The sequence below is a fragment of the Sus scrofa genome, chromosome 4 (genome assembly GCF_054392235.1).
Source record: "Sus scrofa isolate SSC_HxYL_T2T_F1_AM1 chromosome 4, Sscrofa_HxYL_maternal_Yorkshire_Landrace_v2.0, whole genome shotgun sequence".
In the NCBI taxonomy this organism is placed as follows: domain Eukaryota; kingdom Metazoa; phylum Chordata; class Mammalia; order Artiodactyla; family Suidae; genus Sus; species Sus scrofa.
In genome coordinates, this window is record NC_139386.1 from 104,994,984 (window position 1) to 105,014,019 (window position 19,036).

The following is a 19,036-nucleotide window of genomic DNA, read 5'->3' on the forward strand; positions in this document are numbered from 1 at the left end:
ACAAAAGCCGGCTCCCCAACTAGCAACACTGGAGGCAGGACCCAGAGCCAGACACCTGCTCAGGCCACAGTTGCCCAGCAGCTCTGGAATTTCACCAGCACACGTGGACAGCCAGCCAGAGCACACCAGGTATTTCAGGAAAACTACTAACAGAAACAAGACAAATCATTTAAAAAAGAAGGAAAAGCAATTGGATAAAAGTGAGACAACCCAGGGAGTAGAGGAATGCTTTTTTTAAAGATACAATAAACATTCTCCCTGGAATACTTTTTAAAAGCTATCATAAATGTCCTCAGAGAGGATATTATATCCCTGAAATGAGAACAAGATACAACTGAAATAACAACAAGCAGAGGATAAGAGAACATTCTTGAAGAATAAAAATGGGATGCTAATACCAAAAATGCAAAAGCTAAACTACGAGTGAAGTCAAGTCAGAGTCAGTGTCCCGTACCACAATGCCAGCTGCCTTCATTCCAGTCCCCCCACACCCTATAAGACCACACAGATCAGCAAGGATAACAAAACCACCCTTAACCCCACGCCTACTACAAAACTAGGAGTCAGAGAGTACCACAAACTTCAGTTTGCAGGTAAGTAGAGAAGTGAACATCTGAAACCAGCTGAGTCAGGGTCCAAACTCACACTAGAGAGTCAGGCAAAGAGGGCACAGAAAAGAGGCAGCGCGGTTCCAGCGTCAGACACGGATCAAATTTATCCCCCACAAGGTCACATCCCAAAGAGGAAAATAACGAGGAAAAGTCTGAAACCCGGCAGGATCAGAGCAGAGGCTACTAAGAACTGGAAGGAAGCGACTAGGAAGCACTTGCAGCCAGCAGTTGGGGAAGGCGTTGCTTCTGGGGAAAAGAGACAACTTAGACGAGGGAGACAGGCCTTGACGGTTCGGTGCAAAGGCAAAGAAGGAAGTGATGGAAGTTCAGGGTCCTAAAGAAACATAAGAGAATCACAACCAGAGGTCACGCCAACCCCATTCACCACCCAAAAAGGAAGCAGTGTCCAGTGAAGAAACTGAACTTCTCCAAACGAATAGAATCAGGTACTCATGAATTACAAACCTCTCACCCCAGTCCATACTGAATCTCTGTTGTCACTGATACAGGAAAATAAAGTCATTTCAAAGTAACCCTAAGACATCAGGAAAGGGTTTACAAAGCTACCATGTGAAAAAATGCTTCAAGTCAGAATTTCAAATACTATAGCAATAGAAATGGAGAAAAGACAAATGTTGACCAAAATCAGAAAAAAAACAAGATAAAATCATCTCATGATTTATATACTTATATATTGCTTCACTGAAAAAAAAAAATTCATGGTACCTCACTTCATGGAGTATTGTGAAGATTAGGTTAAAAAAAAAAAAACAGATATAAGGCACATGACAAATACTTTTGATTGCATACAGAATCAGTGTTCACCATCATTTAAAAACCACAAACTATTATATCTATAACGAATAAGCAATGAGGTCCTACTGTATAGCACAGGGAACTATATCCAGTTTCCTGGGATAGACCATGATGGAAGATAATATAAGAAAGGAAATGGGTGTATGTGTGTGTGTATAAGTATACACATGTATACACACACACACACACACACACATATGACTGGATCACTTTGCTGAATAGCAGAAACTGGCACAACACTGTAAATCAAGTACACTTTAAAAAAATAATAGAATAAAAGGAAATTTTTTTAAAAATAAAAATTAAAAAAATATTTTACTATTCAGAAAAGGGATTACTGTGTGTAGCACCACACTAAGAATAAAAGGATTTACTAATAAAGAAGATGCTTGCAATCAAGGCAGGAAAAAGTAGAAATTATAATCTGAGACAAACTTCCATAAGTATTAATGTCATCAATCTGGTTCAAAGTTCAGATACAAGGGAAGAGCTAGACAATTTCAGTCAGTCTAGGAGGAGTTTGTGAGCCAGGTAAGCCTTAAAACAGTGTGCCCAAGATGAGAACAGAGCTGGGTAGAAAAAGGATGTCCCTGAAGACCACTTCACTCACGTTCTAACCGGGGGTGGCTGTGCCTTGAGCTCTGCTCTCACCCCGGACTTACTTCCTTCCTCTTGCTCCCTGCTTCCTTCTTCTGTGCTCGGCAGGGCATCAGAGATCCACTGGCCGTCTTTTGTTTCTCCCAGGATAGACTCCAGGTCTATTTCGTCCATGGTACTCCCCTCAGAGGATAGCAGTTTATCCAAACCGAATTTGAGTATCTCACTCAGCTTGAACAAAGAAAACAAAAAAGAGCAGTTGGCTCCCATGAAAACAAACACTGGGTATCAGTGATTTGCGAGGTGACTTAAGGACAAGGCACATCCTTGCCCTGGTGGTCAGCCTCTCGTCTCTCCCCATGAAGGTGACACCAAGGGAGATGCTCTGTCATTGGAGGATGGGTGAGCAGAGAGGTGATAAACGAAGGTCAGAGATGCTGACTTTGACAATTTTCAATAATCAAAAACTTGGGGCCTCTAATTTTTTTGTTTTGTTTTGAAAGGACGACAGTCAGTTCCTGCAGTATCTTAGCACTTCTCATGGAGTCTTTTTTAAGGCATTCACAGTAGCCACATGAGAAGTCCCAGACCCTGTTAGCCACCCTCCCAACCCTCTCACAGCCAAACTTCTTGGAACAAGAAGGCTGCACAGGGTGTTTTATCTCTACCATTAACTGGCAATTTTGGCAATTTCGTTCCTGCCACAGTGCTCTATGGAAACTACCTTTGCAAAGACTAGTAACAACTCCTGACCTGAAGGCCATATCTCAATTCTAATGTTCCTGGACATCCTTCTGGCACTGCACTACCCTGCCTCTCTTCCCTTCCCTCTAAAGTACCCTCAGCCGATTCCCTAGGGCTGTAGGAACAACCCGAAAAGTTCAGATCATCTCTCCTGGCTTCAGCTTCCTACTTCTAACCATGTACTTCCTTAGGAACCAACTCTGAGATTCTGAACCAGGCTGGATGCACATCTTGGCTCCTTGTTAGCATCTTGTCCTTTTAGATTGGGTCAGTTTTCTCTAGATGGTCTGTTTTCTGTTTTGTATTTTGGAAATCTTAAGGTATTCTCTAATAGCTTGAAAAAAACTTATATGGCTCACCTAAGCATGAACATACCTCGATATATTTATCTTTAACCTTGACATATATAACAAGGCAACTAACTGACTTTGACAGCTGGCACCAAAAACAGAAGAAAGCCAACTATTTATGAAAAGGACTGGTCCATACTGGGACACTCCCTTCAGGCTACCTTATGTCTGTGCTTTCACTTGTGATGTGTCTCAGGCATCAAGGAACTACATGAGTTTTTAGAGAAGCAACATATTACAGTAATGAAGGGCAAGGCCATGTGCTTGGAGGTTAGAGTACTTGGATTGGAATGAATGTCCTTGGGCAAAATATTTAAAATGGGAATAAAGAAAGTGCCTAACTCACTCTCTTGTTATTCATGGAAAAATCTGGAAAGAAACACTTCATATAATACTTAGTGCACAGTAAGCACTAGTAAATGTTTGCTAGATCTGCATGTGCTTCTGTTTCTGTTATGTTCCTCCTGCAGCATAATAAACCTCTTCCTTTCTTGAGGACTTCAAGATGCTAGACTTCTTAGATTTACAAACCACAATCACATCTTCTACTACTGGATTATTTTTATTGTACAAACAAACCCTGCTTTTTTTCCCAGAGGCATCAGGATGTTACCTCTGTTTTTGACAACCAAGAAGATACCTTGTAATGGTCTGGGTAGGGAAGAGAGAACTCAGACATTAGAGCCTGAATGTAACCTTCTGGTAACCATGAGCTGGGCAAGATTCCTACAGAGCCCCTCTCAAACAGCCAGGGCTCTCTGCTATCACTAGTGCTTAGCCCACAGCACCGAGGAACATCCATACGATCACAGGGACATGGCCAGCAGCCCGCATCACAGGGGCACCCTGACAGATCCCCTGAGCTCCTCCCCAACTGGGACGAGTCCAACTCCTTACTGACAGTCATTCCTCCTCCCACACCCAGAACGTGGGCAAAACCAGGTTCTGTCACTCATCCCCTCCACCAGACTCAACGCCGACCTCATCACTCTCAAGTTCTATGGAAAACTCATGCCTGGAGAACTGTATTTAAAGACTTAAATATAAGACAAGACACCATCAAACTCCTGGAAGAGAACATAGGCAAAACATTCTCTGACATCAACCTTACAAGTGTTTTCTCAGGTCAGTCTCCCAAAGCAACAGAAATAAGAGCAAAAATAAACCAATGGGACCTAATCAAATTGACAAGCTTTTGCGCAGCAAAGAAAACCAAAAAGAAAATAAAAAGACAACTTAAGAATGGGAGAAAATAGTTTCAAATGATGCAACGGACAAGGGCCTAATCTCTAAAATATACAAACAACTTATACAAATCAAAAGCAAAAAAGTCAACAACCCAACTGAAAGATGGGCAAAGGACCTGAATAGACATTTGTCCAAGGAAGATAAACAGTTGGCCAATAAGCACTTGAAACAATGCTCAACATCACTGATTATTAGAGAAATGAAAATCAAAACTACCATGAGATACCACCTCACACCAGGCAGAATGGCCATCATTAATAATGCCACAAATAACAAATGCTGGAGGGGGTGTGAAGAAAAGGGAACCCTCCTGCACTGCTGGTGGGAATGTAAGCTGGTACAACCACTATGGAGAACAGTATGGAGGTACCTTAGATATCTATACATAGAACTACCATATGACCCAGCAATCCCACTCTTGGGCATATATCCAGACAAAACTCTACTTAAAAAAGACACATGCACCCACATGTTCATTGCAGCACTATTCACAATGGTCAAGACATGAAATCAACTCAAATGTCCACTGATAGATGATTGGATTAGGAAGATGTCATATACATACACAATGGAATACTACTTGGCCATTAAGAAAAAACAAAATAATGCCATTTGCAGCAACATGGATGGAACTAGAGACTCATCCTGAGTGAAGTAAGTCAGAAAGAGAAAGACAAATACCATATGATATCATTTATATCTGGAATCTAATATATGACATAAAGGAAACTTTCCACAGAAAAGAAAATCATGGACTTGGAGAATAGACTTGAGGTTGCCAAGGGGGAAGAGGAGGGACTGGGAGCTTGGGGTAAATAGATGCAGAATGTTGCCTTTGGGATGGATTAGCAATGGGATCCTGCTGTGTAGCACTGGGAACTCTGTATAGTCAATTATGATGGAACACCTAATGTGAGAAAAAAGAATGTATACATGTATGTGTAACTGGGTCACCATGCTGTACAGTAGAAAAAATAGATATATAAATAAATGATAAAAAAAAAAAAAAAAAGATTCTTAGAAGGAGTTCCCACCATGGCTCGGGCATAACAAACCCAACTAGTTTCCACAAGAACGCAGGTTTGATCCCTGGCCTCACTCAGTGCGTTAAGGATCCAGCGTTGCTGAGTTTCAATGTAGGTCACAGATGTGGCTCGGATCTAGCCTGGGAACTTCCATATGCCATAGGTACAGCCCTAAAAAGAAGAAAAGAAAGTAAGGAAAAAAAAAGTCTCTGCAGCCTCCCTGCTACCTCTTTCTCAAGCTTTCACCTTACATTTGCAATTGCTTCTTGAATGATGTGAAAATGAAATGTACAGCCTGCCGGGCCACCAGCATGGATAAGTATGTACATATCAGTCGGGAACCAAAGGAAAAACAGAAGGAAAAGAAAAAAAAAAAAAAAAACCAACACTTTGCACCTTGAGATAAACAAAAACAAACAAGTACATGCACAAAACCCAGGATTACTTACTAGTTCTGGTTCCAAAATAAATAAAACCTTGAACTTTTCCTGCAAGTTACTGACTCCCTAACCAAACCAATGTGAGCCCTGTTTTTGCAAAGTTAATGTGTAAAGATATGCACTGGTCTTTGTAGATATGATAACTATGTGAGAAAATGGTTTTGTTTTTTCTTTTTAGGGTCACACCTGAGGCATATGGAAGTTCCCAAGTCAGGGGTCAGATCAGAGCTGCAGCTGCCAGCCTACATCACAGCCACAGCAACCCAAGATCCAAGCCATGTCTTCAACCTATACCCCAGCTCACAGAAACACTGATCTTTATAACCCACTGAGGAAGCCCATGGATACTAGTCAGGTTCTTAACCCACTGAGACACAACAGGAAAAAAATGTTTTTTTAACTAAACTAACTATAGACTTGGTAAATCTGCTTATAATAGTGTGTAATTTTTTTTCCTTTTACATACTTGTATTTTCTGTTTGATAAACCAGCGCTTTTAAAGCCTGCTCTCTTACAGACTTCTGCAAATGAAACTCTTGTCTCTGAGTTTCCCTCCAAAACAGTTTTGTTCACATTTTGCTTTTACTGTAAACTCTGTTGACTGAAGCCTAAATCATCTTAGTCTTCCCCAAACTCTGCCCTACCTCTGTCTTCTGAATTTCTATCCTCCTCATCATCCAGGCTTAAGACCTTACAACTCATCTTTGAGTTTCCTATCGCCCTCCCTACCTCTAAGCAGCCAACCTCTGTCATTTCTTCTTTTATAACGTTGCTCACACCAGACCCTCCCACTGCTACTGCCCCTGTCAGAGATCTATGACTTTAGGCCTGGATCTTTCCAGTATCCTAGGAGCTGGTCTCTCTGCTTCCTGGGTCAAAATGGGAGAACCTGGGGTATATCATGATATGGGTTCTAATTTTAACCCAAGGGCTGCTATAGAATATCTCTAAGCCCTCTTCCAGAAGAGAGCTCTCAGATCTCCCAAGCCAGTACACTCCTCCTGTCCAGTGTCCCCTTCTTCAAGAAACTAACTCTAGTTTTTTCATCCATTTTTCCAATGGCATGATTTTGAATTCCCCTCCTCTGAATATGAAGAAACTAATGTAAAGCACTTACTGATCAAAGGGTCTAGGGTTAAGAAGGAGGTATGGGATTAATTCTTATTATGCTGAGTTCTTTATTTGGTCTAATTCTCTTAAGGGCCCTTTGAGGCAACTTGTGGTATCCTCCTTTTTAGAAAAGCAAAAGTAAAGATATCTGCTCAAAGCTACATAGCCAGATTCCTGCTGTAGCTCAGCAGGTTACAAACCCAGCTAGTAACCACGAGGATGCAGGTTCCATCTCTGGCCTCGCTCAGTAGGTTAAGGATCTGGCATTGCCATGAGCTGTGGTGCAGGTGGCAGATGTGGCTCTGATTCCGTGTTGCTGTTGCTGTAGCTGTGGCGTAGGCCAGCAGCTGCAGCTCTGAATCAGCCCCTAGCCTGGGAACCTCCATATGCCGCAGGTACAGCCCTAAAATAAATAAACAAATAAATAAAAATTAATAAAATAAAAGCTATATAGCCAACAAGTGACAAGGCTTGGACCTGAGTCCAAGTCAGAGGGATCCAAAGTCCATCACCCTTCTCTCTTCTACTGCCTTTCTATATCATCTTCACTCCGGCTCCCAAAGCAGCCTGTGTGCAGTAGACACTGCGGCAGGTTGGGAACAAGTGCGTGGCTGGGGAGAGTGGGTGGTTAATGCCAGTTCCTTTCACTTAACTTTCTCACCCACGGGAGCGCTGACTGAAATCATGACACATCCTAAGGTGAAGAATGGTATGTTTTACCTGGAGGTCAGCCTCTGCGGCAGGTCTCTGGGCTCCCAGGGTGAAACGGCCCCCTTCTATGATCGTGTTGGTGAGCTGCAGCTTGGAGGCTGCTTTCCGACAGATTATTTCTTCCACAGTGTCTCGGCCGATCAGCCGAATAACTTTAACAGACCTGTACAGAAGTCAAAGGAGAGTAATATGCCAAACATAAGAGTCTGCAAAAGGGACCCAAGCATGCACGGTCAATACACCCCAAAGAAAACAAACTCAAAATGCCAAGTTCAGGGTACAACTAGCGGGAGATTGTGGTGTGTGGACCTGAGCATTTGTCAGAGATCTGGCCTCTAATTCTCACTGAACCTTTTCCGAAAGAGTCAAGGGAGGGATGAGGAGGAGGAGGCCACACTGGAGTTATCTGTGGTTGAGGAAAACCTCTGGTAGGTCTAAATCACCCCCAGGCCAAAGGGTAAGACCTATCTTTTTAGCTTAGTTCCAAAAACCTGTCACTTCATATTTTAACTGAATTAGACCTTTACTCAGGAAGGATGAGTTAACTTCTAAAAGGTTCCTTCTAGTCCTTTCATAATTTGATGTTGCTCTTTTTAGCAAAGCAAGCTGGAGTGATCATGTGCCTGGTCCATATACTAGTCTGGGCTCAACAACAGAGCTGGGCTAAAACCTAGCAGTCTCTCACCCTCCGCACGGGGGTTGGCACCAGCCCACAGTCTTCAACCCTCCTGCCTAACCCAGAACTGCTGAGGAGCCAAGGAAGCAGAACGGGGCTATGCTTATATCTCTCACTTGTTCTGGCCAATTCGGTGAGCTCTGGCAGCTGCTTGCAAGTCATTCTGAGGATTGAAATCGCTGTCAACAAAAATCACAGTATCTGCTGCTGTTAAGTTCATGCCAATGCCACCTGAAAACAATGCACAAAGGAACATCACTAGCAGCACAAGGGTTAGGGACCAGACCACGGACACGAGGCTGCGGTGGTCAGACCAAGAAACTGAGAGCAGTCAAGATAACTGGCTTCATCCTTCAAATGGACACCCCCTCCCCCAAAAGTCCTACCTGGGCTCATACTGCCTGACTTGGGACAGTTCAACTATAGAATGTTACAGAACAAGGGGAGCAGGGGTAAGGAGCAAAAGTGGGCACTTAAGTTAGTGCCCTGAAGCCGTTTTAGACCTCTTCTATTTAAAAATTGTTACTGTGTTTATAGAACAGTCTGTGAAAAGGGACATGTGGTCTTTCAGAAAACAGTTACTAATATGAGCGAGGTCTACTGTGGGCACCATTAAGAGAAGAGTCTTAACATCCACCCCAAGTTACACCTAGGTAGCAAGACCCCCAATCAGGTTAACGAGAAGAGGGGAGACCATTTGCTACCATCCCAGGGCGAGCAGGCAGGTCCCCTTCCTCTCACTGGAGAAGACTTTAGTAGGTCTCCTCTAGACTCACGTCCACATTAATCAAAGGGCAGGTAACAAAACCAGCTGAAGGACGAGAACACTCCGTGGGACAACAATGAGAAGGGCTGAGGAGGCTCCTTAGATGACGGGAATTAATTAAGAGAACCAGGAAGGCAAACTACAGCCTTCTCTTTGATTAATGTGCAAACAAGTAGGAAATGGACTCCCTCTCACCAGGGTCATTACAGCTCATTGCTAAAACAAGCAAGACTGAACCGGCTTGTTCCAAGAGCCTGAATTAAAGACTATCTTTGGAGAAGGGCTACCGACTCTAAGCTGGATCTCAAGACAAGTCAGGCAGGAACATTCTAATTAAAGCCTTCATATAAAATTAACGTTGGAATAAAGAGGTAATAAAGACTGATGACTGAGACATGCTAAATTATACCCAGTAATAGTGACAGCTGCCCTGGTGTTCTGCTTTATTTCTTTAGTACTCTAATAAGCACTTTACATATACTAGCTCCTTCACTGCTCACAACAATCCTAGGAGTGGTTGCTATTATTATCCTCATTTGATTGATGCTGAAATGAAGCAGGGAGAGGATAAGGGATTTATTGGCAGTTGCACAGGTGGAGAGAGAAAGAGCCAGATTCAGTCCCACATGGTCTGGCTCCAGAGCCTATGCTTTTCAACCACTATTCCGTAATACCTCCCAAGCACTTATTAAAGGGTGCTCCATAAAAATTTTCTTCTCTTGGGTTGTTGTCTTAGTTCAGCTCTTTTTCATTAGGGATGATAGTTTATAAAGAAGCTGTAGCCAGACTTGTTTGGGACGTATACATAAGCTCTCACTGCCACCTGGTGGCAAAAGGGCTCAATCGAAATCTTTGAAAGTCGAAGGGAAGTTGTTGAGTAAATGGTAATGATGCATATGTATAGCTAAAAAGTGAGAGCAAACAGGACATTTAGTGTCTGGAAAAAGCTCATGTCTGGGACTGTTTTGGCTTCTAAAAGATCGCTCTGTTTTGACTAATTCTGAGTACTCCAAAGACATCAGCTGAAGAATAGAGATCTCTCTCTTCCTAGTTTTAGACATTTTTTATTGTATTTTATTTTTGGTTTTTAGGGCTGCACTTGCGGCATATGGAACTTCCCAGGTTAGAGGTTGAACTGGAGCTACAGCTGCCGGCCTACGCCACAGCCACAGCAACGCAGGATCCAAGCCGCGCCTGGGACCTACACAAGCACATAGCAACGCCAGGTCCTTAACCCACTGAATGATGCCAGGGATCAAACCCACACTGCTGAGCCACCAAGGGAACTCCCTGGTTTTAGATGTTTTAAATAATGCTTCTCTCTGAACATGAAGATGATGAAATCGGAAAAGCATTCATAGGGCTGTTTTCCCAACAGTACAGTGTTTGCCCTGATCCTTTCAGTCTCTCCTGACAGCACCCCTATGACAAGTGGGGACATGAATGAATGGCTGAGATCCAGTCTATGATCTGGAAGCGAGTGGTGCCAAATGAATCTGACTGTATCTTTGTAATACAGAGATGAGATATACACAGATAAGACAATCTCCGTACAGGATTGTCTTATAGGATTATATCTAACACTTCTTTTTTACACCCTATAGTACTAGGCACTTAATAAATACTTACTAAGTAAGACTGAACTCTCTTTATAATAGAGGACACATGTCCCTTTAGAGCTCCTACCTCTATTTCATCAAGATTTAGGTCTACCAAAAAAAGTAAATAAAGAAACTTATGATTCTGTGAGTTCGAAACTAATTTAAGGTCTGCTTGTTCCATGACATGAGAATAATTTCATCTCCAACAGCTGACTTCATTTTATTTAAATAAATGAAAGCACTCTGTAACTGGTAAACCATTACAAATGCCATATATAACATTTATAACATGTCATATATAGACAATGTTATAAATAATTCTAAAAAGTTGGGAATTTCATTAAAATCACATTTTTTAAATTAGTTTTTTTTTTTTTTTTTTTGGGCTGTGCCTGTGGCATGCAAAAGTTCCCCTTTTTATATTCCTAAGTAACCACCTCACCTTTCAGAGAATTAAGGAAAAATGCAATCATGGTTAGGATGTAAATATACTGTGTCGACCCTTATTTGTCTGCTTTTGTCCATGTCTATGAGACCTACCTGCCCTGGTGCTCAGGAGAAAAATAAAGATGGGCTGCTGTCCAAAGTTCTTAATGGCCAGGTGTCTCTCTTCCCCTCTCACGGAACCATCCACACGCTCATAGCTGTAGCCTTCACACAGAAGAAGAAAACAGAGAAATATTAACCCTTTTCAAGTATTCTTTGTGGAATGAAATACTGCCAGCTCAAAACCAAATGCTAATTTTGTCCCTTCCCTTATACAAGCATGCCCCACTAGAAACAAATCCATGGGGAAAAAAAATCTAAATTTTGGAGACATTTGATTGTTTTACAAAAGAACTCAACATAATATACCTTTCTGGGTTTTTAAAATGCAAAGCTGATATACTGGCATCTGTGGAGTTAGTGTTCAATTTTGACTACCCCAAGCAACCCTGAAACACACTGTGGTCCACACCATGTGGGAATTTCCAATTCACATGTGTTCAGGAAGACAAGCACTTAGGAGCTACTGAGTGAGCCTGTCCAGTGGTCTAGCAGCTGCCTTTCATTGAAACCTCAGGGTTCTCAACCTTTACCAGGGACCCACTGTCGGGAAGGGGGACTATATGCTTAAGCCGCATTTGTGAATCTGAAGGTTCTTCCTCCACATGCCAATGGCATTTCTTGCAAGTGTCCAATGGACCAGGTATACTGTAGTACTTAGGAGCTGTTGAGTGGCTCAAAGAGATCCCCTGTGAATTCATTTTTTCAACAGTAAAGGTCTGGAGCTGATACTTCTTCACCACTAATCTCAAGATCAACCAATGTTACAGCCTTTTCCCATCATCCCACATAAACTGTTTTTCTCAATTACTACAATGAGGAGTCTTTTTTTTTCTGTAACTTTTAAAATTTAAATATAGTTGATTTATAATGTTGGGTTAATATCTGCTGTACAGCATAGTGACTCAAGTATACATACATACATACATATATTCTTTTTTAAAATATTTTTTCATTATGGTTTATCATAGGATACTGAGTAAATGATATTATATATTAAACAAAGTCCCCAGGTAATAACTTACATTCCCTATTGTCTATATAGATAAAAATTTCTTTTACTTTTCCCTTGGTTAGTATGTGGAATTTCTATTATTTCAATATTCAGCTTTCTGCTGATCCTGAACAACTATTCAACTGTTGAGCTGAATGTTGCAAGAAAATGAATGTTCATCAAAAAACTGTTTATCACACTTTTGCAAAAACATTTCTGTAACACACATTTTTTCTCCCATACCCATAATTTTATTTTTTTTTCCTTTTCAAGTGACCAGGCTATTTTTTTCTTCCATTCTGAGATATAATTGACATATGGCACTACATAAGTTTAAGTGTACAACACACTGATGTGACTGACATACATCATAAATATTATCACGCTAAGTTCCTAGTAAACATGCTTCATCAGTACCCATAATTTTAAATCGCAGCACTAATGGGAATGTGTGTTCATTTCTGCCCATGTGTCTCTACCGTGCTATCAATCCTTGCATCATACATCTCCCTCCTCACTTTCAATCTTCTTTGGTTCTGAACAGTCATCTTTCACTGCTTTCCTCTGTAACATCCCCACACCCCCAGATCACTCTTCATGGACCTATCTGGACTGTTAAGTGTAAAAGGCTTAAACAATGTAGTGATCAAGGGATGTCACCTCTATAATCCATGTAGTCTTGGAGAATATCCAACATCTGGGTCATTTGGGAGAAAAGTAAAACTCGATGGCCCCTGGCAAAAAAGAGAAAAAGAAAAGGAAAAACTGCTAACTCCAATAGTATTTAAGGTGCGCTTGCTTCAGTGAAACTTACCAAAGGATGCAAGTTGATAAAGAAATGAAATACTGATGCAGAAACAAAAATGTCATAATCATTTACAGAGTTTTCCTCAGAGATGCTAGATGGTGAATATAAGGATGTAACTCCACACAGCCATATCCTTAGAGTGGTTTGCAAACTAGAGCAGGGGTATTCCCAGGAGCACATGTCAGTGCACCAGATGGTATACGAAGCCCTGGGATAACCAGGGTGCCCCTTTCTAAGATGTCAATTATTATATGGAAAGAAATACATGCTTTTAACAGCAAAAAGAATAAATATATGCAAAGAGTAAAATACAAAATTCAAATGCATGAAAAACAAAAAAACAAAAAACAAAACTGGAGACCCTGAAAAGGTGATCAGCCATCTACAGCTACATTCGATACTTGGGAGTAAAAGTCATTATCCTCTCATTCTACAGCATTATTGGTTAAAAATTCTGAGAAGCGTCACTTTAGAGAAGCAAGGGGCAGGTGGTACCTCATATGCCATATGCCACATGAGAAAACCTACATAGGGAGAGGAGATAGGAAAGGAGGAGGCAAAATGGATTACATACAAAGTCAAGCTTAGAGCCTCATGTTATCAGACATCAGATATTATTTTATTATTATTTTAAGTTTGTCATTTGATGGCTGTGTGACCTTAAACAAATCATACAATCTCTCTGGGCCTGCTTTAAGACCTGTGAAATGAAAAGGTTGGAAAGAAGATATGGGTCTTTCTCTTACACTAAGACACCTATTGCAGATATATCATGACCAATGAAATAGAGTAAGACATGCAATTATTTTACTTGTACATGCCTAATGCTGGATGCTTTTGTCAACTCTGAGGTTTTAGGTTGGTTCAGCCCTACTTCGGTCAGTTATCCCAAAGGGACAACTTTGAGATTCTTCGGAAACTTGGATTTTTCTAGACTCCTCTGCCCCTCTGGGGACCAGGAAGATCTGATACAGGCTGGACACCAGGCCAATGAATACTCAGCTGAAGCTTTAGAGGCTCCAGAATTGACTCGGTCTTCCGAGGCCCAAATCATGTCTCAGGGAATTCAAACTAATCCCCACAAGTTACAAAAGTGAATATTTACTAAGCACCTACTATGAGCCAATTCAAAACAAGGTTATCAGCAGGCAATTAAAAAAGAAATAATTGATGTCTTTGCCGAACTAAACAATACATCTGTAGTGATATGGTTAATACACAGCAATCGAGCAGATAAGCAGATTAAGGCAGTGCACTGCCAAGTGTTGCATACGGATCCTAAGTGCTGGGGGAATTCAGCACAGGAAAGGATGATTACAGAGAGGGTGGCATGGGATCGAATGGAATGGGGTAGGGGTACAGTTACAGAGAAGTGAGGACAAAGATCAGAGTCCTGAAAAAAGGAGAACTGGGATTAGGCTCAAGAAGTTGGCAAGTTGCTCATTATTCTGGCTTTAACAGCCACCAGCTCAATACAAATCTACCACCTACTTGGAATACAGGAACGCCAGCAGCTTGTCCAGCAGGTGAAGTTTCCCACTGGCCTCAATGAGGTGGTCTCCAATTTCAAAAGGCTCTGGTTCCACACCTGGAAAAGGAAGAACTCACTCCCAGTAAACATGTTCCCAGTCAGGGTAGACTCTGAACAGAGAAGCTGATGGCTGGGCTACAGAGAGGCCAAGCTGCTTCTAAGTGATAAAGGGCCCAAGTCTCATGCCTCTTTGAAGGCACTTCATAATTATCTGTTTGCAATGATAATCTCAGCACTGCCTAACATCTATCACAGAGCCCGGCACACCCCAAAAGCCTAACAAATGCTTATCCAAGAAACAAACCCACTCTCTAGGAAACTGAGGCATAGGGAGATGCTAAGGACCAGAGACCAGAAACTGAAATCTTGAGATGCTCACCCTAGAAAACAAATCAAGAAATATGCTTAGATGTATAAACTAGTAATTCTCAAAGTGGGAGTAGGGGAATAACCTGGAGGGCTTCTTCCAAAATCTACATGTTCACAACAACCCCCTTCTTCAAAAAGGGGGGGGGGGGCTCTGATATGCACCTCATTAAGATTCACTGATATTTTAAAACAACTCATAGTGCTGCCTGGTAAAGATTTCCTTAAAATGACTACAACAAACCCTCTACATTGATGATACCAATCCTAGAGCTCTCACAGACACAGAAGCCTGGAACTGTCCCATAGGCGACCAATCAGTGTGAATAAAAACAATTTAAAAACCCAGTATGAATGAGAGTACTACATATCAATATGTGTAGAATGCAGCTAATGTAGCACTTAGTGGGAAATTTACAGATATCCGTAAGATGAAAGGGAAGCAATAAAGGAGGCTGACAGGAGTAGGTATAAGGAAGGTAGAAAAGAAGAAAGTATTGTCCCAGAAGCTAAAGGAAGAAAGTATGTCAAGAAGTGATCAATTAGGAGTTCCCATTGTGGCTCAGTGGGTTAAGAACTCAGCTCAAGTCTCCATGATGATGTGGGTTCCACCCCTGGCCTTGCTCACTGGGTTAAGGATCCAACACTGCTGCAAGCTGCAGTATAGGTCACAGATGTGGCTCAGATCCCATGCGGCTGTGGCTTATGGCTGGCAGCTGTAGCTGATTCACCCCCTAGCCCAAAAACTTCCAGATGCCACAGGTGTGGCCGTGAAAAAGAAAAAACTGAAGAAAAAAAAAAAAAAAAGAGGTAATTATTTGCTTCAAAGGTTTTGAGAGGTAAATTAAAACATGAACTGAAAAACATTAGTTGAGCTATGCAGAGACCACTGGTGAACTAGGAATGGCAGTGACAAAAGGCTCAATGAGTGGGTTTCAAGACAAAGAGACATCTACTTAAAAAGAAATGATCAGATAAATCCATATTATGAGACATCTCATAAAACAACCAACCTTGATTCTTTAAGACTGTCTGTTTCATGGAAGACAAGGCAGAATTAAAAAAAAAAAAAAAAAAAAAAAAAAAGCTGAGGAATATTTGCAGATTTATAGGAAAATAAAGAGACATGATAAATGTAGTGTAGGATCTATAACTACATATTGAATATAAAAAGAAAAAAGAAAAACAAAGTCATAAAGGGCACAACTGAAGAAATATGAACATTAGATAACATTCATACAAAAAAATTAATGAGAAAATCTGGGGAAACAGACAGTAAAAAAGGCAAATCTTTTGAAGAATTTTGCTATTAGGTTGGCCACAGAAATGACAATGAAAAGTAATAGGAGAAAAAAGGGCACTGCCTCACCATCAAACAAATATGGGTGATCCACACACTTTCGAAGTTGGGACAAGACATTCTGAAGTTTAACTTTCTTTGCCATCTCATTTTCAAATGCATCTGAAATTTTTAAAAAAGAGAGAGGCGGACTACTGAACAACAGGAAAAACTTTGTAAGTTTCCATACATAACCTTACTCATTTCAATAATATATCTTTCAAACCTACGTTCACCTCCCAAATTTAACTGAATTGCATTAACAACAGCACATTGACATAAAGTTTTCTTAACCATCATCACCTTGGTTTAAGAAGGATGCCTAACTATAAATCAAACTCAGGAATACTTTGTTAATCTTTCGCAGAATTCTAAATTTCCTTCTTTAATTGCTATTATAGAGCCAAGGGACAAAAAAATGCAAATTGAGAGAAAATTCCACTCTTCTCTCTGCCTTCCCAGTCCCAATTCCTCCCAGTGAGTATGACTTAAGAAAAATGTTTTGCAGTGTGTTAAAATACTTCTAAGCATGACTGGGATGCCTAGATGTATTTGCTGAACTACAGGCAAACCAGGAGGACCGTGAAGGGGAGGAAATTTCACAAATGTAACAACTGATAAAGTCTTGAGTTATTAAAGATGCTCTACCACAGTTTCACTGCAGCTGACCTGAGTACTATTCAGAACACAAAATTCCCTCCCAGGAGTTCCCATTGTGGTGCAGCGGAAACGAATCCAACTAGGAACCATGAGGTTGCAGGTTCAATTCCTGACCTTGCTCAGTGGGTTAAGGATCCAGCATTGCCATGAGCTATGGTGTAGGTCGCAGACACAGATCGGATCTGGTGTTGCTGTGGCTGTGACGTAGGCTGGCAGCTACAGCTCTGATTAGACCCCTAGCCTGGGAACCTCCATATGCTGCCAGTGCAGCCCTAAAAAGCAAAACCAAAATACAAAAAACCCCCAAATTCTCTCCCATACTACAGAGCAAGTATGATTATAAAGTATTTCCTCATATGAAAATCACATCCCATATAGTTCCTAAATGGACAAGCGCCCTCTGATTACCTAGGTCCTTCATCAAAATAGCCTTGTAGTATTTTTTCTGCAGTGCTGACATGCCATGATATATCACTACTTCTGTCTTCTTGGGAAGCTCTGCAGCTACCTCCGCTTTCACTCGCCTCAGCAGAAATGGCTGCAAGAGTTTGTAGAGTTCACTTGCTGTATAAGAAAAACACACACACAAACACACAAGAAGTGTGGGACAAAAGAAAGGTCAAGACATTGAACTACGAGGGACTATTTCTCATCTTCATGCCAATTCTGTGTTCCAGGTCAGCATAATTTTTCATAGTATTTCTTCCTTCATTGGGTTCTTCTTTCTGACTCCTTCTGATTCTTATTAATAATCTCATTTGCACAGAGGAAATGGTTCCAGGATATTTTTGCATCTGACTAGCATAACAGCTTGAAAATCCAGGGCAAGTAGGTAGTATTGTCCCCATTTGTATAGCTCAGTTAAGTGAAGCTCAGAGAAAGAAGCCCTTTATCCAAAGCCACATAGCTGGATGCTGATGTCACTGGCATTTGAACTTAGTTCTTTTGACTTCAATGCCCTTGGTCCTTCCTCAGGTGTTGTGAACTTCAAAAACTAGCCTAAATTGGAATTACACTGCATGTAGAGTTGCCAGATACAGCAAATAAAAATAAAAGTGCCCAGTTAAATTTGAATTTTAACAAGAAATTTTTTTTTTTTTTTGGTCTTTTTAGGGCCGCACCAGCAGCATATGGAGGTTCTCAGGCTAGGGGTTGAATTGGAGCTGTAACCAATGGCCTACACCACATCCACAGCAACTCAGGATCTGAGCTACATCTGCAATTACACCACAGCACGTGGCAATGCCGGATCCTTAACCCACTGAGCGAGGACAGGGATTGAACCTACGTTCTCAAGGATACTAGTTAGATTTGCTTCTGCTGAGCCACAAAAGGAACTCCAAGAAATATTTTTTTAATATCAGTGTGTCCAATGTAATACTTGACTGGGTGCCACATAGTTTACCTGACCAACCCTAAACACAGGACCCCAGCTAATCTTCAGCCTGTGGTGAGGAGATTTCTGTTGTGAGAAGCCCTTCCAACTCACACTCACCCGGTACATACATGCCCACTAGTTGGCTTAGATAATCATCCTGGAATGACAGGGCAGACAATAATTCAGGGAGGCAGAAGGGCAAAGGTGCGAGAGGAAGAAGGTCACGAACGACAACTGTAAGAACAAAGAAGTCTTCCCCTGCACTCTCATCACCCCGCCCAGACTTCTGGTTCTAGTGCAGTGTGAAAAGCAACACTAGTGCTGTGCAATGCTGAACAGTAGGTTCAGGCTATAGCACTCACATCCCTTTCTGCCTCAGGAAGTAGCATGGAAAGTTAACAAAGTTCTCGTAGAAGGAGTTCCCCTTGTGGCACAGCAGAAACGAATCCAACTAGTATCCATGAGGATGCAGGTTGGACCCCTGGCCTCGCTTGGTGGGTTAAGGATCCAGCGTTGCTGTAAGATGTGGTGTAGGTCACAGATGCAGCTTGGATCCTGTGTTGCTGTGGCTGTGGTGTAGGCACTGATTTGACCCTGGGCCTGGGAACCTCCAATATGCCATGGGTGTGGCCCTAAAAAGCAAAAAAAAAAGTCCTCATAGAAATTACATGTTAAGGGGGAAAGAGTCTACAAATCAGCAGATACTATTTTTTCCAAAA

The 19,036-nt window shown here is 41.5% G+C and overlaps 1 protein-coding gene across 50 annotated transcripts in view; it reads right to left on the reverse strand.

Annotated features, from left to right (window-relative positions):
• The window catches only part of CHD1L (chromodomain helicase DNA binding protein 1 like), a 177,338-nt gene that overhangs the window by 16,851 nt on the left and 141,451 nt on the right, over positions 1-19,036 (reverse strand). For all 50 annotated transcript variants that reach the window (XR_014844273.1, XR_014844274.1, XR_014844278.1 and 47 more), the window contains 8 exons: positions 17,348-17,503; positions 16,310-16,402; positions 14,535-14,631; positions 12,896-12,969; positions 11,236-11,346; positions 8,445-8,559; positions 7,662-7,815; positions 2,090-2,255 (listed from right to left, as the gene is read on the reverse strand). Coding sequence is in view for 36 of the 50 variants with exons in the window: in XM_085023169.1 (XP_084879295.1) it covers positions 2,090-2,255; positions 7,662-7,815; positions 8,445-8,559; positions 11,236-11,346; positions 12,896-12,969; positions 14,535-14,631; positions 16,310-16,402; positions 17,348-17,503 (966 nt within the window). In the remaining 14 variants the exon portion in view is untranslated. The remainder of the gene's footprint in view (positions 1-2,089; positions 2,256-7,661; positions 7,816-8,444; positions 8,560-11,235; positions 11,347-12,895; positions 12,970-14,534; positions 14,632-16,309; positions 16,403-17,347; positions 17,504-19,036) is intronic.